The sequence below is a fragment of the Micromys minutus genome (assembly GCF_963924665.1).
Source record: "Micromys minutus genome assembly, chromosome: 2".
Classification (NCBI taxonomy): Eukaryota; Metazoa; Chordata; class Mammalia; order Rodentia; family Muridae; genus Micromys; species Micromys minutus.
Genome location: NC_137971.1, coordinates 76333416 through 76352823, shown reverse-complemented (window position 1 = coordinate 76352823; position 19408 = coordinate 76333416). Strand labels below are relative to the sequence as shown.

General features: G+C 38.4%; 1 protein-coding gene and 1 pseudogene across 3 annotated transcripts in view; both read left to right on the top strand.

The window, feature by feature from the left end:
- Window positions 1-19408, top strand: part of LOC308417378 (phospholipid-transporting ATPase ABCA3-like) — a gene marked incomplete at both ends in the record, with an annotated part of 87661 nt that overhangs the window by 22989 nt on the left and 45264 nt on the right. Inside the window, 7 exons of one of the 2 annotated variants that reach the window (XM_080912658.1) lie at window positions 1485-1639; window positions 3069-3224; window positions 3547-3757; window positions 4762-4912; window positions 12230-12328; window positions 13721-13892; window positions 14259-14556. In XM_080912658.1, coding sequence (XP_080768784.1) covers window positions 1485-1639; window positions 3069-3224; window positions 3547-3757; window positions 4762-4912; window positions 12230-12328; window positions 13721-13892; window positions 14259-14556 — 1242 coding nt within the window. The remainder of the gene's footprint in view (window positions 1-1484; window positions 1640-3068; window positions 3225-3546; window positions 3758-4761; window positions 4913-12229; window positions 12329-13720; window positions 13893-14258; window positions 14557-19408) is intronic. The other variant, XM_080912657.1, reaches the window with a different exon arrangement.
- Window positions 14751-17413, top strand: LOC308416951 (ubiquitin carboxyl-terminal hydrolase 16-like; annotated as a pseudogene). The gene is made up of 2 exons: window positions 14751-14934; window positions 14994-17413. The product of its transcript is annotated as a ubiquitin carboxyl-terminal hydrolase 16-like (transcript).

Here is a 19408-nt window from a genome sequence, read left to right as displayed (position 1 = left end):
TGCAGAACTGAGACCATTTTCTCTCTCCATGGACTGGAATTTTATTAAAACCTCATTCTGTTGCTACAAACAGTTTGTCATCGGTACAACTAAATGGCTAAAATTGGCATATGATTTACAATAATGGCAACTTCTGCCAATGCCCAAAGAAACCAACTGATTGCTTTTCTAGCTATTTATCATTAGTTTTTATCTAAGTTCATCCCAGATTTCCAATGGGTGGCTCAGACTATTCTTACCGTACAGGGCCAAATAGACTCATTAGCCACCATAGGTCTGCAAAATTGACAAGGATTAGATTAACTAACAGCACAGAGAAGTAGACTTTGTCTCTTCCTCAGGGAGGAAACTTGCTACTATGTTAACCAATTTGGTGTAAAAGACAAGATCCAACAACTCCAGATGGATCTCCAAAAATATACAGAACAGCTCAACGCTTCTGGCCAGTGGATCATTGGCAGTCCAATATGAAATTGTATAGTACCCTTCTTAACTCCCCTTCTCCTTCTTTTCTTAATCCTACTAGTGGTACCTTGCCTATAAACATTTTGTCTAGATGCCTTCTACAACAGATCCGAAAGACTTTCAGTCAGTTACTATAGGATTACTAGCCTCTATCTATGGAACCAGGGACCTGCAACTCCTGCTTGTACCCTGAGAGTGAAAGTCAATCTTGCACCAAAGACTTTGACAACCCCATTTAGTAGGAAGTAGTCTAATGATGTCACTCTCACTTCCTAACCCCTGATTGTTTATCAGTAGTGAACAGAAAGGGGGAAATGTAAACTCTATGGGTATGAGTGGCCAAACCCTGCCCCTGGTCTACTCTAACAGGTCCACCACTTGAAGATGTAGGCAGCCAAGCTTAACCCTATAGAAAAAAAGGCCCAAGATCAGGCCACAGAATCCCACTAATCTCAAGCCACCCTGGACAGTACTGCTTTTTAAAGAAACCCTATATAAAGCCTGCCTTCTGTTCAACTCTATGCTGCTTCTTGCCCTGAGTATAGTCAGCCACCCTTTTGGTTCTTTCCCAGTAAATATCTGGAATGAGGTTTGTTGTGCTCTATAACTTTGTGCTGTATGCTGGTATTCCTTGGTTCCCAATTATCAGGATACCATTCCCTTCAGAGCTGAAACACTTCATCCTGGAAACCTTTCCCTTCAGAGCTACAGTATGTGCAGTGGGAAACTTCTCTCAGTGCTGTAACACTTATACCTAGTATTTTACAAATGCAGTAACTATCTAATTACAATGATATATTAGACTATAGCAACTAATCTGAATGTTTTAATAATATATTTCAAAATCATTAAAAAGGACTAATTTTGTCACCCTAAAGGGAATTTCTGGGTGTTTTTATTTCTCTGTAGACAACAGTACCAATGCCCTTAATATTCAAAGAGTATAATATAAGCTTGCAATTGTATTGTTTATATTATATGAAAACTTAGCTTATTCCATGTCTTCTATGTAATTCTAGGTCGTTTTGCTGCTACCAGAGGATATGCCTATATTAATGGATATAGTATTTCAGATAACATGATGGAAATTAGAAAAGACTTGGGCTTCTGCCCTCAACACGACCTATTATTTGATGAATTGACATTATCAGAACACCTTTTTTTCTACTGTATGGTAAGTCAGAAGTATGTATTATAAAATTACTTAGTAAAATTGACTTTCTTCTTTGGTATGCAGATCTTTAATTTTAACTTTTTTAATTTATTTTACTATTATGAAAAAAAAAACTTTAAACCTATAACGCTCGTATTGCCTGATGTTGATATAGATACATATTGAACAATATAGGAATCTAGTTAAACATAGCTAATTATAATCCAAAGTTTCTCCATGCATTTTAAAGAACTTCTTATGGCCAGGCTTCAGTATATTGTTCTGTAGTACTTGATCCAAGATCTCCTAACAGTGGAGTTAACCAAAGGTCTGGGGCTGCCAAGCCCCAAAAGAGTTTTGTTTTGTGTTTGTTTGTTTGTTTGTTTTAATGACTACAACTATGTCAATATTCAGAGCTCTTTTACTATTGTGTAGGTCTCTACCATGTATATAGCTATCTGTTGGTCCATCTTACACTAGAAAGTAGCTCAATCATGGATTTTAGTGTTTGTTATTCATCTGTTATGGTTAGATCTATATAATGGTTGTAATGCAAATGTAATGAATATGCAACTTTGTGAACATCCTATCCAACTTTATTTTCCTGCTTCCTTTCTTTCCCTGTACTTCCTGCTTTCCCAGATTCCTTTGTCATTTGTTCAGCCAGAAATTATTACCGTCCATGGCTGTGCTGCATCCACCCTGCAGGAAGACCAAGGGTACTAAACCTTCCTTATGGAGCCACAGCGCTATGGGAAAGTTTTCTCCTCCCTCAGAGTTTGGCTCTTGCAGACTTCTTATTTATTCCTCCCACTGTCCCCACCAAGAGAATTACACGGCTGGTGTAGAAAAGAAGAAGAAAAACATTTGGTCTTCTGGCTGTCTTGTTTCCTTTTTCATTCAAATAAAACTAGAAAGTTTCTCTTGACTAGAGCGCTCACTTGCATGCTTTGGATTGCTTAGAATTCATGCTAAAGGGTTCACAGAAAGTGGATAATGTACAATTGTCTCAGAGGGGCTCTAGATTCTGGGCTTCTCACGACAGCTACTGACTTTACTCTTCACACTTCTCTATGATTAACATGCTCAGTAGGCCATAAAGAAGTATTTTTGTTTCACAACATATAGAGCTCATCACAGATGTGTGTGTGTGTGTGTGTGTGTGTGTGTGTGTGTGTGTATGTGTGTCCATAATGGGCTAGAGGTATCTTTATCCAGGACCTTTCACATACTCTGCCAAGTTACATCTCTAGTCTCTGGAAATTTTTGTTTTAGAAACTGTTCCTGAGATGTAAGGGAAGATGCACAAGATAGAAGACACTTTTAATTGATGTAAATAAAACAGATGTAAAGTATTTCTAAGGATACATCTGTATAATGTCTAATGATCTTTAATTCTTTATGACAGTAAAATTGGTTGTATAATGCGAATTCTGGCTTCTCTTTCCAGATAAAAGGAATACCTCAAAATTTAAACTGTTTGGAAGTTAACCATATGCTGTCCACTTTTAACCTACAAGAAAACTACCATACATTATCAGGCTCAGTGAGTGGAGGAGTGAGACGCAAACTATCCATCATTTTAGCACTTATGGGGGGCTCTAAGGTATTCAAACGGGGAAGAAAGGGGAACATGTGAGCAGAGTGGGAGGTGAGGCAGGGACTGTGAGTCTCTGCAGCTGTCTGGGAAGCTCAGCTCTTTAAAGCCTGCAAGCTGGTATGAATATGAAAGGAAACGTGACAGTGTAGAAAGAAGAGAGTCATCTGTATTTTTATCACAGCTGGTTTAAAATAATGTTTGGGACTGTTACTCTTTTCTTTAGTTCACAGCTGCTTTAGTTGCCTTAGCTCCAGTGTTCTCCCTTTAAATAGTAAAGTAGCCTAGTATTAATTATCAGTGATCATAGAATTGTTCTTCTGGCTTTTAGGTAGTGATACTTGATGAACCATCATCTGGCATGGACCCAATGTCAAGAAGGGCCACCTGGGACATCCTTCAGCATTATAAACACAATCGAACCATATTATTAACCACCCATGACATGGATGAAGCTGACGTCCTGGGTGACCGCATTGCCATCATGGTCAGGGGGACCTTGCACTGCTGTGGCTCTTCAGTATTCCTGAAACAAATATATGGTCTCACTCCATTTGATCTTTCTTAGGATATCAATACTTTAATAATACTCTTCTAGCATTATCTTCATTATATATTGATTATATACCCAAAACTTAATGACCTTCCTTTATTCTGCAATCTTGGTCTCAATTATTATAATTCTTTAAAAAAAAGTTTTCGTCCTTTGAAATACTCATGTATTTTGATCATGATTATTTTGCAATTTTACACCAAGTTGCTCACCCATTTTGTACTTGCTGACAGTCTGTCTGTGTAAGTGTATTCCTGCCTCCAAATGGTTATTTGGCTGATTGAAATGACTGATTAACTTATTCATTCAGTCAATCAGTCAGTCATCCATTGAGAGGAAGAAAAAGATAGCCCTTATTTTAATTTCTATGTTGCCAACCAGTATAATATGGGTACTAAGAACCAAACATAGGTCCTCTGCAAGAAAAACAAGTAGTGTTAACAGCTGAGCCATTTCTCAAGCTGCCTGTAACCCAAGATATATTTTTTAAATATTATCTAGTGTCAAGTTAGATACCAATTTTATTTTTCAAAGTTTATGATTACAGGTTGAAATTTTCTGATAAAATACATTTTTATTTGTGATACTCACTTGTGTATCCTTGAGAGTTTCGACTAATGTCTAATATATAATGTACAACAACAGAAAATAAATGATTATTAAGATTTCTATTTCAAAATAAGTAGCTCAGTGACAGTGGCCTCACTTTTGTATATCAGCTATGTTTCATTATATATGCTAAATCATTATGGTTCTCTAAGGATTATATTGAAATTCTAGAGGTAGCTGTTATTTATTCAATGTCTTGGAGTACCATTTGAAAGCTCTTATATCAGCTACCACATTTTCATTACTAAATGGCTTATAGCAAACCGTATCTTCTTTCTTGTAGGAGTAGATAGCCTGAACCATGAAGAGCAAAAATTGGTCTTAAGTGTATTAAAAAAGAAGTAGAAAGCTGATTCAGTTGGTCATCTAAATGCTTTATTTCAGGTGCTGGATATCACATAGTCATGGAGAAGGAACCATATTGTGATGTTGATAATATTATTACAGTGATTCAGCAACATGTTCCAGGTGCTATGTTGGAAAATGATATAGGAAATGAGTTATCATTTATCCTACCCAAAAAATATGTATCAAGGTATGGATCTCAGTAATTCTAGATGGTTTGTGTGGAGGTTACCAGAAACATGTTTTCATTTTTTAAACTTAGTAGCCTTAGTGAGTAATGTATATGTAGTAAACCAAGTTTCTTTTTATACCTATAATTTGCAAGGTAGACTTAGGAAGCTCATGGCTCAATATTTCTATTATTGAACAAAGCTTTGCCTAAAAATTTCAAGTTCACTCAACATTTATCTGATACTTTCTCTCCTCAAGTTTTCCAACCTAGTGACCTTAGCTTTCTAATGTTAGTGATGGACTGGAATGTCACTGTTTCTGGTATACAGACAGATGCTTAGAAATGGGGCCCAGAGAAATATTAAAATGGTAAGAGTAAAATGCTGATTGAATGGTAAGTCTTAGAGAGGCTGCAACACATCTGTTTGAGTTCAACTACTACCCAAATGAGTTGTTGAAGGGAGAAACCAAGCTATTTCATTGTAATTGCCATTCTAGCTAAGAGAAATGCTTAATTGTGTCCATTATTCATCCTCAGGGACTATACCAGATTTATGTTCTGATTAAACATTACTTCTAAAAATTACTAATACATAGATATCTATCTTTGATTAATACTGGTCCCCATAAGCTCATGTATTGAGCAGTTAGTTCGTAGTTGGTGGAATTGTTGGGAAATAATTAGGTGTGGCCTTGGAGGAGGTGCATCACTAGGAGTGGGCTTTGAGGTTTCAAAATCATGCCATTCCATACAGAATTCTCTTTGTCTGTCTGTCTGTCTGTCTGTCTGTCTGTCTCTCTCTCTCTCTCTCTCTCTCTCTCTCTCTCTCTCTCTCTCTCTCTCTCTCTCTCAACATCCCTTCTTCCCTGTTCCCCTCTCTCCCTGCTTGTGGATCGAGTGTAAGCTCTCTCAGTTACTACTCCAGCACCATGCTCACATGTCTGCTGCCATGCTTCCTGCTATGATGATTATGAACTAACTCTCTAAGACTATAAGCAAGCCCCTTCCCCCAATAAACTCTTCTAAAAGTTGTTTCAGCCATGGAATCTCCTCATAACAACAGCAAAACAGCTAATACAGAAGTTAGTACCAAGATATGGGCTATTACTATGACCGGCCTTATCATGCTAGACTCTTTTAGAGGAATGTGGAAATTTTTGGTATTATGAACCAGAAAAGCAGTTAGCACTGTAAGTTGGGCATAATGGGCCATGCTAGTAGGGTTTGGAAGACAATAATGCTAATAGCAATGTGTGCTAGGAGACCCAACTCAGAAGGTTTCAAAGGGGAACAATAATAGCAACTGGGTTAGAGACTTTTTTTGCAAGGAATGTGGCTTTTTTTCTGCCTTGTCCTGGGAATCTGCTAAGGCTAAATTAAAGTATTTGGAACTAATTTCATTGGCAAGGGAGATTTCAAGACTGACTAATCCTCACTTTGTTATGTGATTATTAGTTAGCGCTCTTGTACAGATCTACATGGAAAAAGAGCAAACAAGTGCAAAGAGAAATACAAATTTACAGTTTTGAGTAGAAAATGTTACCAGAAAATTTAATGTTGGAACCTCAGTTTATGCTGGAAGAGATGAAATTAAACTGGATAAATGGAGTAGTGTCCTCAGGGGGAGACCACACCTACATAGTTCTACAACTTTTGAAAGGCCTAAGGAATTATATGTTAGTAAAAAGCAACAACAAATTAAAATTTATGCAAATGTAATTCAAGGAAGAACCAAGTTCTCTCTAAACAGGTAATAACTTGGCAGGTTGGCCATGTGGTTCCGGCTCAAAAGTCATGAAGGATATAGGAATAAAGGGATTGTGAATTCTTTCTCCATGGTTAAGGAAAGCCACTGAGGCCCTGTGTCTGACAGGAGCACACATGCATGGATCCCACAGAGGCCATTGTGTGGAGCTGTGAAAATGCCTTGGTTGTATTGAACAGCTCAACATGTTGGAGTTGCCAAAACCATTGACATCTGCCAAACAAAGCTGCAGATAAGGAGTGGAGCTAGCCCAAGAGAGAGAAGTGTATTGTCATCATCACTAAAGCTAGAAGAAAGTGCCATCTAAGCCCTTTGATATAACTACAGGATTTGGAGTTATCTCTCCCAGGGTTCAGTCTTTCTTTAGTCCAGTATTTCCTCCCTAAGTCCCTATTCCTCCCCCTTTGGTATGGTAATTTATATCCTGTACCATAGTACTTAATTTGCTTTTTGATTTTACAGGGGTTAGTAAAAAGATATAGCCATGACTCTCAGAAGAGACTTGGAGTTTTGTACTTTAAAATGATGTTGAGACCAAGATTAGGGGTACTTCTGAAATTAGACTGATTGCATTTTGAATTATCATGTGGATATAAGCCTGAGGGTGTCAGAATGGTTTGAATGTGAATGTCCCTTCATGGTCTCATGTATTTAAACATTTAGTCCATGGTTAATAGAATTGTTTGGAAAGAATTAGGAGGTATGGCCTTGGAGGAGGTATGTTACTGGGAATGGACTTTGCTCTATCTCTCCCTTCATCCCTCTACCCTCTCACCCCTCTCAAGTTGCCTCTTGCTGGCTTACGAATCAAATGTGAGCTCTTAGCTATTGTTCTAGCACCATGTCAGACTGCCTGCTGCCAAGCTCTCTTCCACACTGATCAATGACCTTCTGACACTTTAAGCAAGCCCCCAGTGAACTATTTCATTTGTTTGTTGCCTTGGTCGTGGAATCTCTTCATAACAGTATAAAAGTAATTAAAGTGCCATTTCATAAATATAAGTTGACTTCCATACATAAGAATAGATATTGGCTATTAGACAACAAGAAAAGAAACAACCAGAATAAAATGACTATACCTCATTTAAATCATAGAATAGTCCACTGAAGTAGGTAAAAATTAAAATATAAGAATTTCTTGGTTATCTCCTTAATCTTACTAGCTACGATTAATTCTTTCATTTGCCTTTTGCCAATCACAGATCTCTGTACTTTATATTAGTGTGTATTTACAGGATCAAGTAATGAGGATGATATTTTTAAAATAGCTTCATATTACTATTTTCCATCCAGAGAAAGTGGCTAACAAAAATCGGAAGGTAAAGATATGTGTTTTAGAAGACTGATAAATTTAACAAAGATTCAGTCATAATGATTAGGAAAATAGAAACAAAAATAAATACTTGTATTTAGAATGAAAGAAGCAATATCACTACACATGCTATAGATGGTATGTTAAGATAATAGTGTAAGAAAATTATTAGTAGTAATGTGCCAACTATACAAACTAAAAGAAAACGTCCTTGAAAGGCTGGTAATACAGAACGCTTGCTTAGCATGTACAATCCCCAGAGAGAAAGAAAGAAAACTTTGAAAAACCTAACTGTATAGAAGTTCACTGAAATGCATATATTTCCTGTGGGACTGATTTTGGTGTGTGGCTTTATTGTTGTTATTTTGTTTTATTTTGTTTTGGTTTTTTAAAGTTCTTTACAACGAAGTTAGAATTAAAACAAGCTAAGTTTTGCCACAAGATATATATAGTGGTCTTCATATGTAGTTCCAAACTGAGACAGGAAGGTCACATGATCCAAGGAATCTGAGGCAAGCATAGCAAGAACCTGTCTTAAGAAAAGCAAATTCACAGAAAACCAAAAAAAAATCTTCAGAACCAAATGGCTTCAAGTATGAATTGTATTAAACACTTCAAGATTTTTTAAATTACCAATTATATACAGTTTTTTTTCTGGAAAACTTAGAGAAGGGAACATTTCAGTTTTTTTAGATTATAAACAAAAATCAACCAGTGACATTACAAGGATGGTATTTTTCACAATGATTTTTAGCAAACTATATGAGATCTACAATATAGTTTTCACCTATTGTGAAAGATCACTGATGATCCTATTGAGAAGATTCAAAAGGAACAAGAAAGTGTCCTGAACACGTTTGAAGAATTGCCACAGAGAAAAGAGGGTCATATTGAACAGAGTAAGATTAGAACCAATAGCCAAAACAACTGAGATTATCTGGAGGTAGGATTTGGCCCATTAAAAGAAAGAATTTTGGAATACGATGGCATCTTTGTTAAGGAATATACAAGGTTGGATTTATTTTTTACTGTCACTTTGATTCAGCCTAGAGTTCCTTGGGAGGAGAGAACCTCAGTTGAATAATACTTGGATCAGCATATAACAAGAACACATGCTCCACTATGTTCATAGCAGCCTTGTTTATAATAGCGAGAAGCTGGAAAGAACCCAGATGTCCTTCGACAGAGAAATGGATATAGAAAATGTGGTACATTTACACAATGGAGTATTACTCAGCTATTAAAAACAATGACTTCATGAAATTTGAAGGCAAATGGATGGAACTAGAAAATATTATCCTGAGTGAGGTAACCCAGTCACAAAAGAACACACGTGGTATGATAAGTGGATATTAGCTCAAAAGCTCAGAATATCCAAGATACAGTTAACAGACTACATGAAGCAAAAGAAGACCAAACTGGATGCTTCAGTCCCCCTTAGAAGGAGGAACAAAATACTCAAAGGAGGAAATATGGAGACAAAGTGTGGAGCAGAGACTGAATGAAAGGCCATCCAGAGACTATCCCACCTGGGGTTTCATCCCATATACAGATACCAAACCCAGGAGCTATTGCAGATGCCAAGACGTGCTTGCTGACAGGAGCCTAATAATAGCTGTCTCCTGAGAGGCTCTGCCAGATCCTGACACATACAGAGGTAGATGCTCTCAACCAACCATTGGACTGAACAGAGTCTCCAGTGGTGGAGTTAGAGAAAGACTGAAGGAGCTGAGGGGCATTGCAGCCCATAGTAAGAACAATATCAACCAGCCTGAACACCCAGGGACTAAACCACCAACCAAAAAGTACACATGTCACGACCAGCCACATATGTAGCAGAGGATGGCCTAGTCAGATATAAATGGGAGGAGAAGCCCTTGGTCCTGTGAAAATTTGATGCCCCAGTGTAGGGGAATGCCAGAGCATAGAGGAGGGAGAAATGGATGGGAGGGTGGGTGGGGAAGCACCCTTACAGAAGCAGAGGGGATGGGATGGGGGGCTATGGAGGGGAAACAGGGAAAGGGGATAACATTTGAAATATAAAAAAATAAAATATCCAATTTAAAAAAAACTTGGATCAGGTTTCTCTGTTGGTATTACTGAGTAGTCTTGATTGATGAATAATGTGGGAGGCTTACACCCCTGTGGGAGACACTAATCCTGTGCAGGTGGTCCTAGACTCTAATAAAATAGGCTAATCATGAGCCTGGAAGCAAGGCAGAGTAAGCCAATAAGCAGCATGTCTGCATGTTTTCTGACTCAAGCTCCTGCTCTTATTTTCTACCTTAGCTTCGCTGGGTGATGGACCTATAAAATAGAGTAGATCCCTTTCTCCCCTGCGTTGTTTTGGTCATGGTGTTTGTCACAACAATAGAAAGCAAACCATAGTCTTATAAAATTATTTTCTAGAATTCTCAATGATACTATTCTACAAATTAGGAAGGAAAAAAAATATATTATTCTACTTAATAATCAAACTTTTTGCATCCATTAGCCAGTTTTTTAGTCCACTAACTTCATTTTACTGTTGTGTCCTATAATTTTAGGAGAATGGATAAACTGTTGAAGTGAATAAACTGTTGTCAAGTACCTGTAGTCCCTAAATGACTTAAAAAATAAGCTGGTTGTTTTATTGGATTAAAAAAGTAATTTATGTCAGATAGCAGGTACAGAAAAAAATTAACCAAGTAAATCCCTCTTCCTATTTATATGGTCTCTTTATAAGCATTAAAGTAATAAACGGACTACTAATATTTTACAACTATTACCTAAAAATAACTACGAAGCAAAACAATATTGAAATTTTATTTTACAAAAAAAAGAAAAGTTCAGACACTGGTCTGGGGCTCAGAGAGGTAGTTTCCACTATCCTACCTGTCCTTAATGCTCATTCCAGTCTCAACTACAGTTCTATATCAGCATGCTTACAGCTTTACCTCCTCCATTCCACCTAACCTCCATCTCCTGGATACTTCTCTCCTTATGATCCTACTTAGTTCTTTCTCTCAGTCTTAGCCTTCTCTACTAGCTCATCTCAATTCCCTTGTGTCAGCCACCAATATCCAGAAACACTTTCTTTTTTAATTATTATATTTAATCTTTATTTTCAGTCCAGATTTTATCCCCAGCCCAGCCCACCTTCTGACTGTTCCACATCCCATACCTCCACCCCTCATCGCTACAAGGATTTCCCCATCTTCCTACCCCCAACACACTTCACCAGACCTCCCCACTCCCTCTCTTGAGTGTTAGGTGCATCTTCTTTGACTGAGCCCAGACCCGGCGTTGCAGGGGCCTCATATCAGCTGGTGTATGCTGCCTGGCTTGTGGCCCAGTGTCTGAGAGGTTCAGGTTAGTTGAGACTGCTGGTCTTCCTATGGGGTCACCCTCCTCACCTTCTTTCAGATTTTCCCTAATTCAACCACAGGGGTCAAGAGCTTCTGTCCTTTGGTTGAGTGTAAATATCTTCATCTGACTCTAAACTGCCTGTTGGGTCTTTCTGGAGGGCAATCATGATAGGCCCCTCTTTGTGAGCACACCATAGCCTCAATAAGAGAAAACCAAAAACACTTTCTACCAGAGAATCGGTGTTGATGGCGTCCATTTCTTAGGTCCTTGTGTTTGCCTCTTGCTGTCTTTTTGTCTGTGATGCTAGGTGATCTTGTTGTCTCTGTCTGGAGTTTGTCTCTCCTGAGGGTCTGTGGGCCTCTGGGCTCAGGAGGGAGGTTGCTCCTGGGTTTTCAGCTCTCTGTGGGTAGGCTATGAGTTCTGGTGGCAGTGGGCCAGCTCTGGCTTTGGGCCAAAGCCATCCATTCCCAGACTTCATCTCACTACCTGCTCCCCGAGTGCTCCTGGCCACCTCTCTTGTGATAGTCAGTGGAGAGGAAGTGTGGACTCACCCGAGGGCTCAGCAGGGAGAGGACTCCTGCACCTCCTCTGGTCACTCAGCAATCTGCGTGCAGGCCACAGGTCCTGATGGCAGGCCACAGGTCCTGATGGCAGGCCACAGGTCCTGATGGCAGTGAGCCAGTCCTGGCTTTGGAGTAAAACTCCTGGGAAAACACTTTTCCACTGACTTACATCCCCAGTCATAAGAATTTTAAAAAGGTAAAAATAATAGGTCAGAATATAGCTTAAAATACTAAATGGAAAAAACTGACGCCCTTACATTTTATTTCATTACTGAGAAATAAACTGAACAAGGAGTATCTAATTTAACCAGACCCAATTCCCACTCTTCCTTCTTCTTTCTTCACAGATTTGAAACTTTGTTTTCAGATTTGGAAATGAGACAAAAAGCACTAGGCATTGCCAACTTTGGAGCTTCAATTACTACAATGGAAGAGGTTTTCCTTAAGTAAGCTATACTCTGGAATGTTTTTCTACCCCTGAACTCCTATGTTAATTTAAGAACAAAACCTCATGCTTTTGTGCTGAAACTACATTTTCAAATATGCTATTTTATAGCAGTGTATTTCTATGTATATTCATCTGAGATATATAGATGTTAAACTTGAGTCTTAGTACATGTCTTGTTTTACTTACTTTTTTTTTTAATTTTATGAGTGAATACTGTATTTCCATCATTTCCCAGCCATATTCTCTCTCCTTCAACTCCTCCCTTGCCTGCTTTCAAATTTACAACCTTCATTAATTGTTACACACACAGAAAAAGAAAGAGAGAGAGAGATACATACATATGCACACATGCACACACTAACACACACACACACACACACACACGGAGTCCATCTAGTGTTTCTCATATTTATATATGTTAGGGATGACCTGGAAAAACCTATCAGGGGCTCATCCCTGGATGTAGTATTCTCATTCTCTTACCAGCCATTGGTTGAATATACTTTTTAAGAATGGGGTTTTGTGAGATTTCTCACATCCACAAAAACATATCAACTGGTGTAATCATTATGCAGTACTTGTTTAGGCAGCTGTTAATGTTAAGGTTTTATGGATACAATTTCTTGTTTTATATAGAAGACACTGTCACACAGCAGATAGTCTGGTCCTCTGTCTCTTACAGTTTTTCACCTCATCTTCCGTGCTGTTCCCTGAGTCTTGGATGTAGCAGTTGTGTTATAGATGTATCAACTGGGGCTGGATATCCCACAGTTTTCTCTCTGCATTTCAAACAGTTGTACATGTCCATAATGGTCTTTATCTGCTGGGGGGAAAGAAACTTCATTGATGAGGTTGAGAACTATATTTGTTTGTAAGTTATAAGGATAGGTATATAGAATGGAGTTGGGAAAGTGGCTATAGTGAGGTCTTCTCAAGTAGTTGGCTAGGTTTTTAGCACAAGGCATGAATTCTCTCCTATCAAGCACACTTAAGTCCAGTTAGACAGTTGTTGGTGTCATTTTATTACCATTGAGGATATCTGGACAAGCTGAACATTGTGCTTTTGGGGCTTTTACAGCTGCATAGGACTATTGATCTTCTTTCTTCATTGGCATCTTACATAGCTTTTTCTAATACTGTGAGAGCTAATCCTTGGTAGGAGTCTTCCAGGTTAATTTCAGCTCAATTTCTAAATTCTGTGTCCAACGTGGGTGGTGTCCTTAGCTTTAGGGTCTTACTTTCAAATTCTGGGAAGCAGCCAAGAGCAATATCAATACTCTATATTATTTTATTTTATAGACTGGCTTCATATTCTTGAGTCCAAGTAATTTCAGACTGTGATCAAAATGAAATACTTTATGCTCTTTTGTGTATCTATATATATATTTAGGGTCAATAAGCTGGCAGCTCCTCACAGGAGTATTCAGACTATGCAACCCTATTACTTGACATACAGAAAGATGAGACAAGATGAGCAGCATAATATGAATCTGCCCAAAACTTATGGCAAACCAAGCTTTTCCTACTTGAGTGAAGTTGCTACTGTTAAATTTAACACTGGGGTAAGCATATTACATTTTTCAAATTTTTATATATCTTCTTTAATATATAGGTATGTCAATTTCCCCTCCTCTTTCCTCTTTCTAGCCTCTAGCAAGTTCTCTTTCATCAACTCCTTCAATGTCCCCTCCCACTCTGTAAAACTGATAGTATTTTTCCTTTGGTATATCATATTTTTAATGTCTCAACATGAAAGATGCTTCCAGTTTATCTATCTAGAAATGGATTAATCTGTGGGAGTTGATCTGTGCTACATTTTATGAACATATTTTGCATCATATCTTTTAAAACATGATGAATGAATTTCATCATGAATATCTTTCTTGAATCTCTAATTATCAAAATACTATTTTTCTTTCTCTTTGTAGGTTTCACTTTACCGCCAGCAGTTTTATTCCATGTTTATAAAAAGAGCACTATTCATTGGCCGCAACTGGAAGTTGATGTTGCTACAGATAATAGTAGTTTTGGTTGTCACTACATATCTCTTATTATCTCTGCATTTAGATGACAATGATATGCCTGAAAGAGAACTGAATTTGAGTCACTATGGTAGAACCATTGTGCCTTACTCAGTTTCAGGGAGATCTGATTTGGCTCTGAATCTCACAAAAGTACTGAAGATTTTTCTAAAGTCAAAGAATCAAAACTTTAAAAAAATAAAAGGTAAGATTTGTTTACAAAAGAGAATTAACTTCTACTCTATAAAGACCTATTTATCATTTGCAATGGATATAATTATGGTATTTAAGTGCTTGTTTTTTTCCCATCCCACTAGTCACAAGTATCATAGAGGCAACTATATCAAAAGTAAAATACACACTTAGACACAGGTGTCCACAGTCAGTAATTGGTGGAGAATGTATTTGGCTGAATGTATCTTTGCAAATTTCATCACCCTTCATGGGGATGGGAAAGATGAAAATATGGGAATGCTGCACTCCAGAAGTTGCCTCTCCTGGAGGGTGACGGTTTCCACCATATCGTCCTCTATTCTTCACCTGGAGAAAGCAGAGCTGGTGGCTAGCTCTGGGACCGAAATGGGCGCCATCCCCCTGGTTGTAATTTTGTGTCGGTGAGCAATACTTAAAGTGCCAACATAGGAAAGAAACGAACAAAGGGGAAAAGTGTTCCAGATAAGGATTCCTCTGAATCTACATAACCAATGTGCAGACACCTTAGAAAAGGGTTGGAACAAGGTTACTTGAAAAAAGCTTTAGTTAATATGGTATAGAATATCTTCCAAGACTGGAAGACAGACAATAAAATGATAGTTAAACCTGAGGAAGAAGCAGAAGACCCTTCGGTTTGGCTGTGTCTTAAATGTGGCCATCAGGGCCGTGGTAGAGATTCTCAGGAGCAGCATGTCTTGAAACACTACACTACACCAAGATTAGAGCCTCACTATCTGGTGCTTAGTTTGGGCCACTGGAGCATCTGGTGTTACAAGTGTGATGAGGAAGTCAAATACTGTAGTTCAAACCAGTTGGGCCAAGTGGTTGATTATGTTAGAAAACAAGCTGGCATAATAACTTCAAAACCAGCAAAGAAAAATAATAGACACATTGAGCTTGAAAAAAAACTGGAGAAAGAGAGTAAAAATGAACAAGAGAGAGAAATCAGAAAACATGGCTAAAGAAAATATTCCCATGGACTCTGCTTCCCAGGTATCAGCAAAAGGACTCAGTAATTTGGGGAATACTTGTTTCTTCAATGCAGTTATACAGAACTTGTCACAAACACAAGTGCTTAGAGAACTACTGAAGGAAGTGAAGATGTCTGGAACAATTGTAAAAATAGAACCACCTGATCTGGCACTAACAGAACCTTCAGAAGTAAACCTTGAGCCTCCAGGTCCTCTTACTTTAGCCATGAGCCAGTTTCTTAATGAGATGCAAGAAAACAAAAAGTGAATTGTGACACTTAAAGAGCTCTTGTCTCAGGTCTGTAAAACAGCTACACAATTTAAAGGGTATCAGCAATAAGACAGCCAGGAGCTGCTTCACTACTTACTAGATGGGATTAAAGCAGAAAAACACCAAAGAGTGAGTAAAGGAATTCTTAAAGCATTTGGTAATTCTGATGAAAAATTGGATGAAGAAGTAAAAAATAAAGTTAAAGATTATGAAAAGAAAAAGGCAATCCCAAGTTTTGTGGACCGCATCTTTGGTGGTGAACTGTCTAGTATAATCATGTGTGATGAGTGCAGGACTATTAGTAAAAAAAGTATGAATGATAAAAATGTGGAAAAAAATGAGTTTTTTTTCATTGTGAGACAATGAAGAAGACATTGAGGAAGAGAAAGATGACAGTGAGGAAGAGAAAGATGACAGTTACATGAAAACAAGGAGTGATATTCCCTCAGGGACAAGCAAGCACATACAGAAAGAAGCAAAGAAGCAAGCCAAAAAGCAAGCCAAGAACCAACAAAGGCAACAAAATTCAAGAAAGATTTCTTCACTTCAGTGAGATCTGCAGCACTGACTACACTGAAGATCATGACCATGAAGCTGAGATGGCACTTCTGGGAGAAGTGGGTACTGAATCCAATCATGGCTCTCAAGAGGAGGTTCCAGAGTTTCCTGTGAATCAGGAAGATTTGAATGGTTAATAGAAAATGATAGAGAGTACAGCTAATGTGCAGAAATGCCCAGAGGACCTAGAAGTGGAAAGTGTCAACACCGACAGTCATCTGGGGATTCTTACATCTACTGAATTTCCTAGTATTTAAATAATACCTTCCTGGAATAAAAGACCAGTGGAGAACCAGACATTAACAATGGTTTAAAAACCCTTAATTTAAGTGCTGCTGTTCATCCTGATGAAATATAGAGATTCTGACTGACAGTCATTCTGCATCAAAGTGTATGAGGTCATGAATGAGGATCCAGAGGTTGCTTTCTGTACCCTTGCAAACCAGAAAGCTTTTGGTACCGATGAGTGTTCAATCCAAAATTGTTTATATTAGTTCACTCGTAATGAGAAACTCCAAGATGAGAACAAACTGCTTTGTGAAGTGTGCACAAGACATCAGTATAATGGACCAAAGGCAAATATAAAAGGTAAAAGGAAACATGTTTACACCAATGCTAAGAAGCAGATGCTGGTTTCCCTTGCTCCTCCTGTACTCTTCATTTAAAGAGATTTCAGCAGGCTGGTTTTAACCTATGCAGAGTTAACAAACACATAAACTTTCCAGAAATCTTAGATTTGGCTCCTTTTCGTACCCTTAAATGTAAGAATGTTTCTGAAGAAAGTAAAAGTGTACTGTATTCCTTATATGGAGTTGTTGAACACAGCTGTACTATGAGGTCAGGGCATTACACTGCCTATGCAAAGGAGAGAACTGCAAGTTGTCATCTCTCTAATCTTGTTGTTCATGGTGACATTCCACAAGATTGTGAAATGGAATTGACCAAAGGGCAGTGGGTTTCACATCAGCAATACACATGTGCAAGCTGTGCCTATAACTAAAGTACTAAATTCACAAACATATCTCCTATTTTATAAGAGAATTATGTGATAACAAAAAGTGCTTTCTCTGAAAATACATCTATGGCTTTTATACTGGCTATTATAACAATAAAGAGCTAAAACTATAAATTAAATTAAAAAAGAAAATATGGTGCTGCTGTGCAACTTAGTGCTGTAAGTTTTATTCATATTAAAAGACAACTGTTAACTTCCAGATCTCTCACAAGATGGGTTGTTGATTCCTCTATAAGAAGGCTATCTGTACTGGCTGGTTCTGTGTCAACTTGACACAAGCTGGAGTTATCACAGAGAAAGGAGCCTCAGTTGAGGAAATGTCTCCATGAGATCCAGCTGTAAGGCATTTTCTCAACTAGTGATTAAGGGGGGAGGGTCCAGCCCACTGTGGGTGGTGCCATCCCTGGGCTGGGAGACCTGGGTTCTATAAGAGAGCAGACTGAACAAGCCAGGGGAAGCAAGCGAGTGATACATTCCTCCATGGCCTCTGTATCAGCTCCTGCGTCCTGACCTGCTTGAGTTCCAGTCCTGACTTTCTTTGGTGATAAACAGTGATATGGAAGTGTAAGCTGAATAAACCTCTTCCTCCCCAACTTGCCTCTTGGTCATGATATTTGTGCAGGAATAGAAACACCAAGACACTATCCTTTTTAAAATTAGTCATTCTGAAAAACAGTGACTCAAGAGTTAATTGACTTCATGAGTAATTTCTGAAGATGATGTAGATAACTGTTCTGTGCAGTTGATTTCCTCAACATGTACCCTTAGTAAGGACCATAGGTCGATATGTTCTCTGCATTATCTTTTTTGTCTTTATTGGATATTTTCTGTATTTACATTTCAAATGTTATCCCTTTTCTCTGTCTTCCATTCTCCCTACCCCTTCCACTTGCTTCTATGAAGATGCTCCCTTTCCCAACCACCAACTCCCACCTCAGTGCCTTGGCATTCCCTACACTAGAAAAACATGCCTTCACTGAACCAAAGGCCTCTCCTCTCTTTGATGCCAGACAATGCCATCCTCTGCTACATATGCAACTGTAGCCATGGATCTCTCTATGTGTACTCATTGGTTGGTGTTTTAGTCCCTGGGGGTTGTGGGGGATTTGGTTGATTGGTAATGTCGTTCTTCCCATGGATTGAAAACCCATTTAGCTCCTTCAGTCCTTTATCTAGCTCCCCCATTGGGGTCCACGAGCTCAGTCCGATGGTTAGCTGCAAGCATTCTTATCTGTATCAGTATGACTCTGACAGAGCCTCTGAGGAGGCATTCATATTTGGCTCCTGCATGGAAGCACTTCTTGGCATCAGCATGGCATCAGCAACAGTGAGTAGGTTTGGTGGCTGCATATGGGATGGATCCCCAGATGAAACAGTCTCTGGATAATCTTTTCTTCAATCCCTGCTCCTCTGTTTGTCCCTATATTTCCTCCCACGAGTATTTTGTTCTCTCTTCTAAGGAGGACTGAGGAATCTACATTCTGGACTTCCTTCTTTTTGAGTTTCATAAGGTCTGTGAATTGTTTCTTGGATATTTCCAGTTTTTCAGGCTAGTATACACTTTTCAGTGAGTGCATAGTGTGTATGATGATTTGTGTGTGTGTGTGTGTGTGTATGTGTGTGACTGAGTTACCTCACTAAGGATGACATTTTCTAATCCCATCCATTTGCCTAAGAATTTCATGAAGTCATTGTTTTTAATAGCTGAGTAGTACTACATTGTGTAAATGTACCATACTTTTTGTATTCGTCTGTTGAAGGACATTTGGGTTCTTTACAGCTTCTGGCTATTATAAATACTGCTGCTATGAACATAGTAAAGCTTGTGTCCTTGTTATATGTTGTAACACCTTTTTGGTATATGCCCAGGAGTGGTATAGCTGGGTCCTCAGGTAATATTATGTCCAATTTTCTGTGGAACCGCCAGGCTGATTTCCAGAGTACTTGGGCCAGCTTGCAATCCCACAAACAGTGGAAAAGTGTTTCTCTTTCTCGACATACTTTCCAGCATCTACTGTCACCTGAGTTT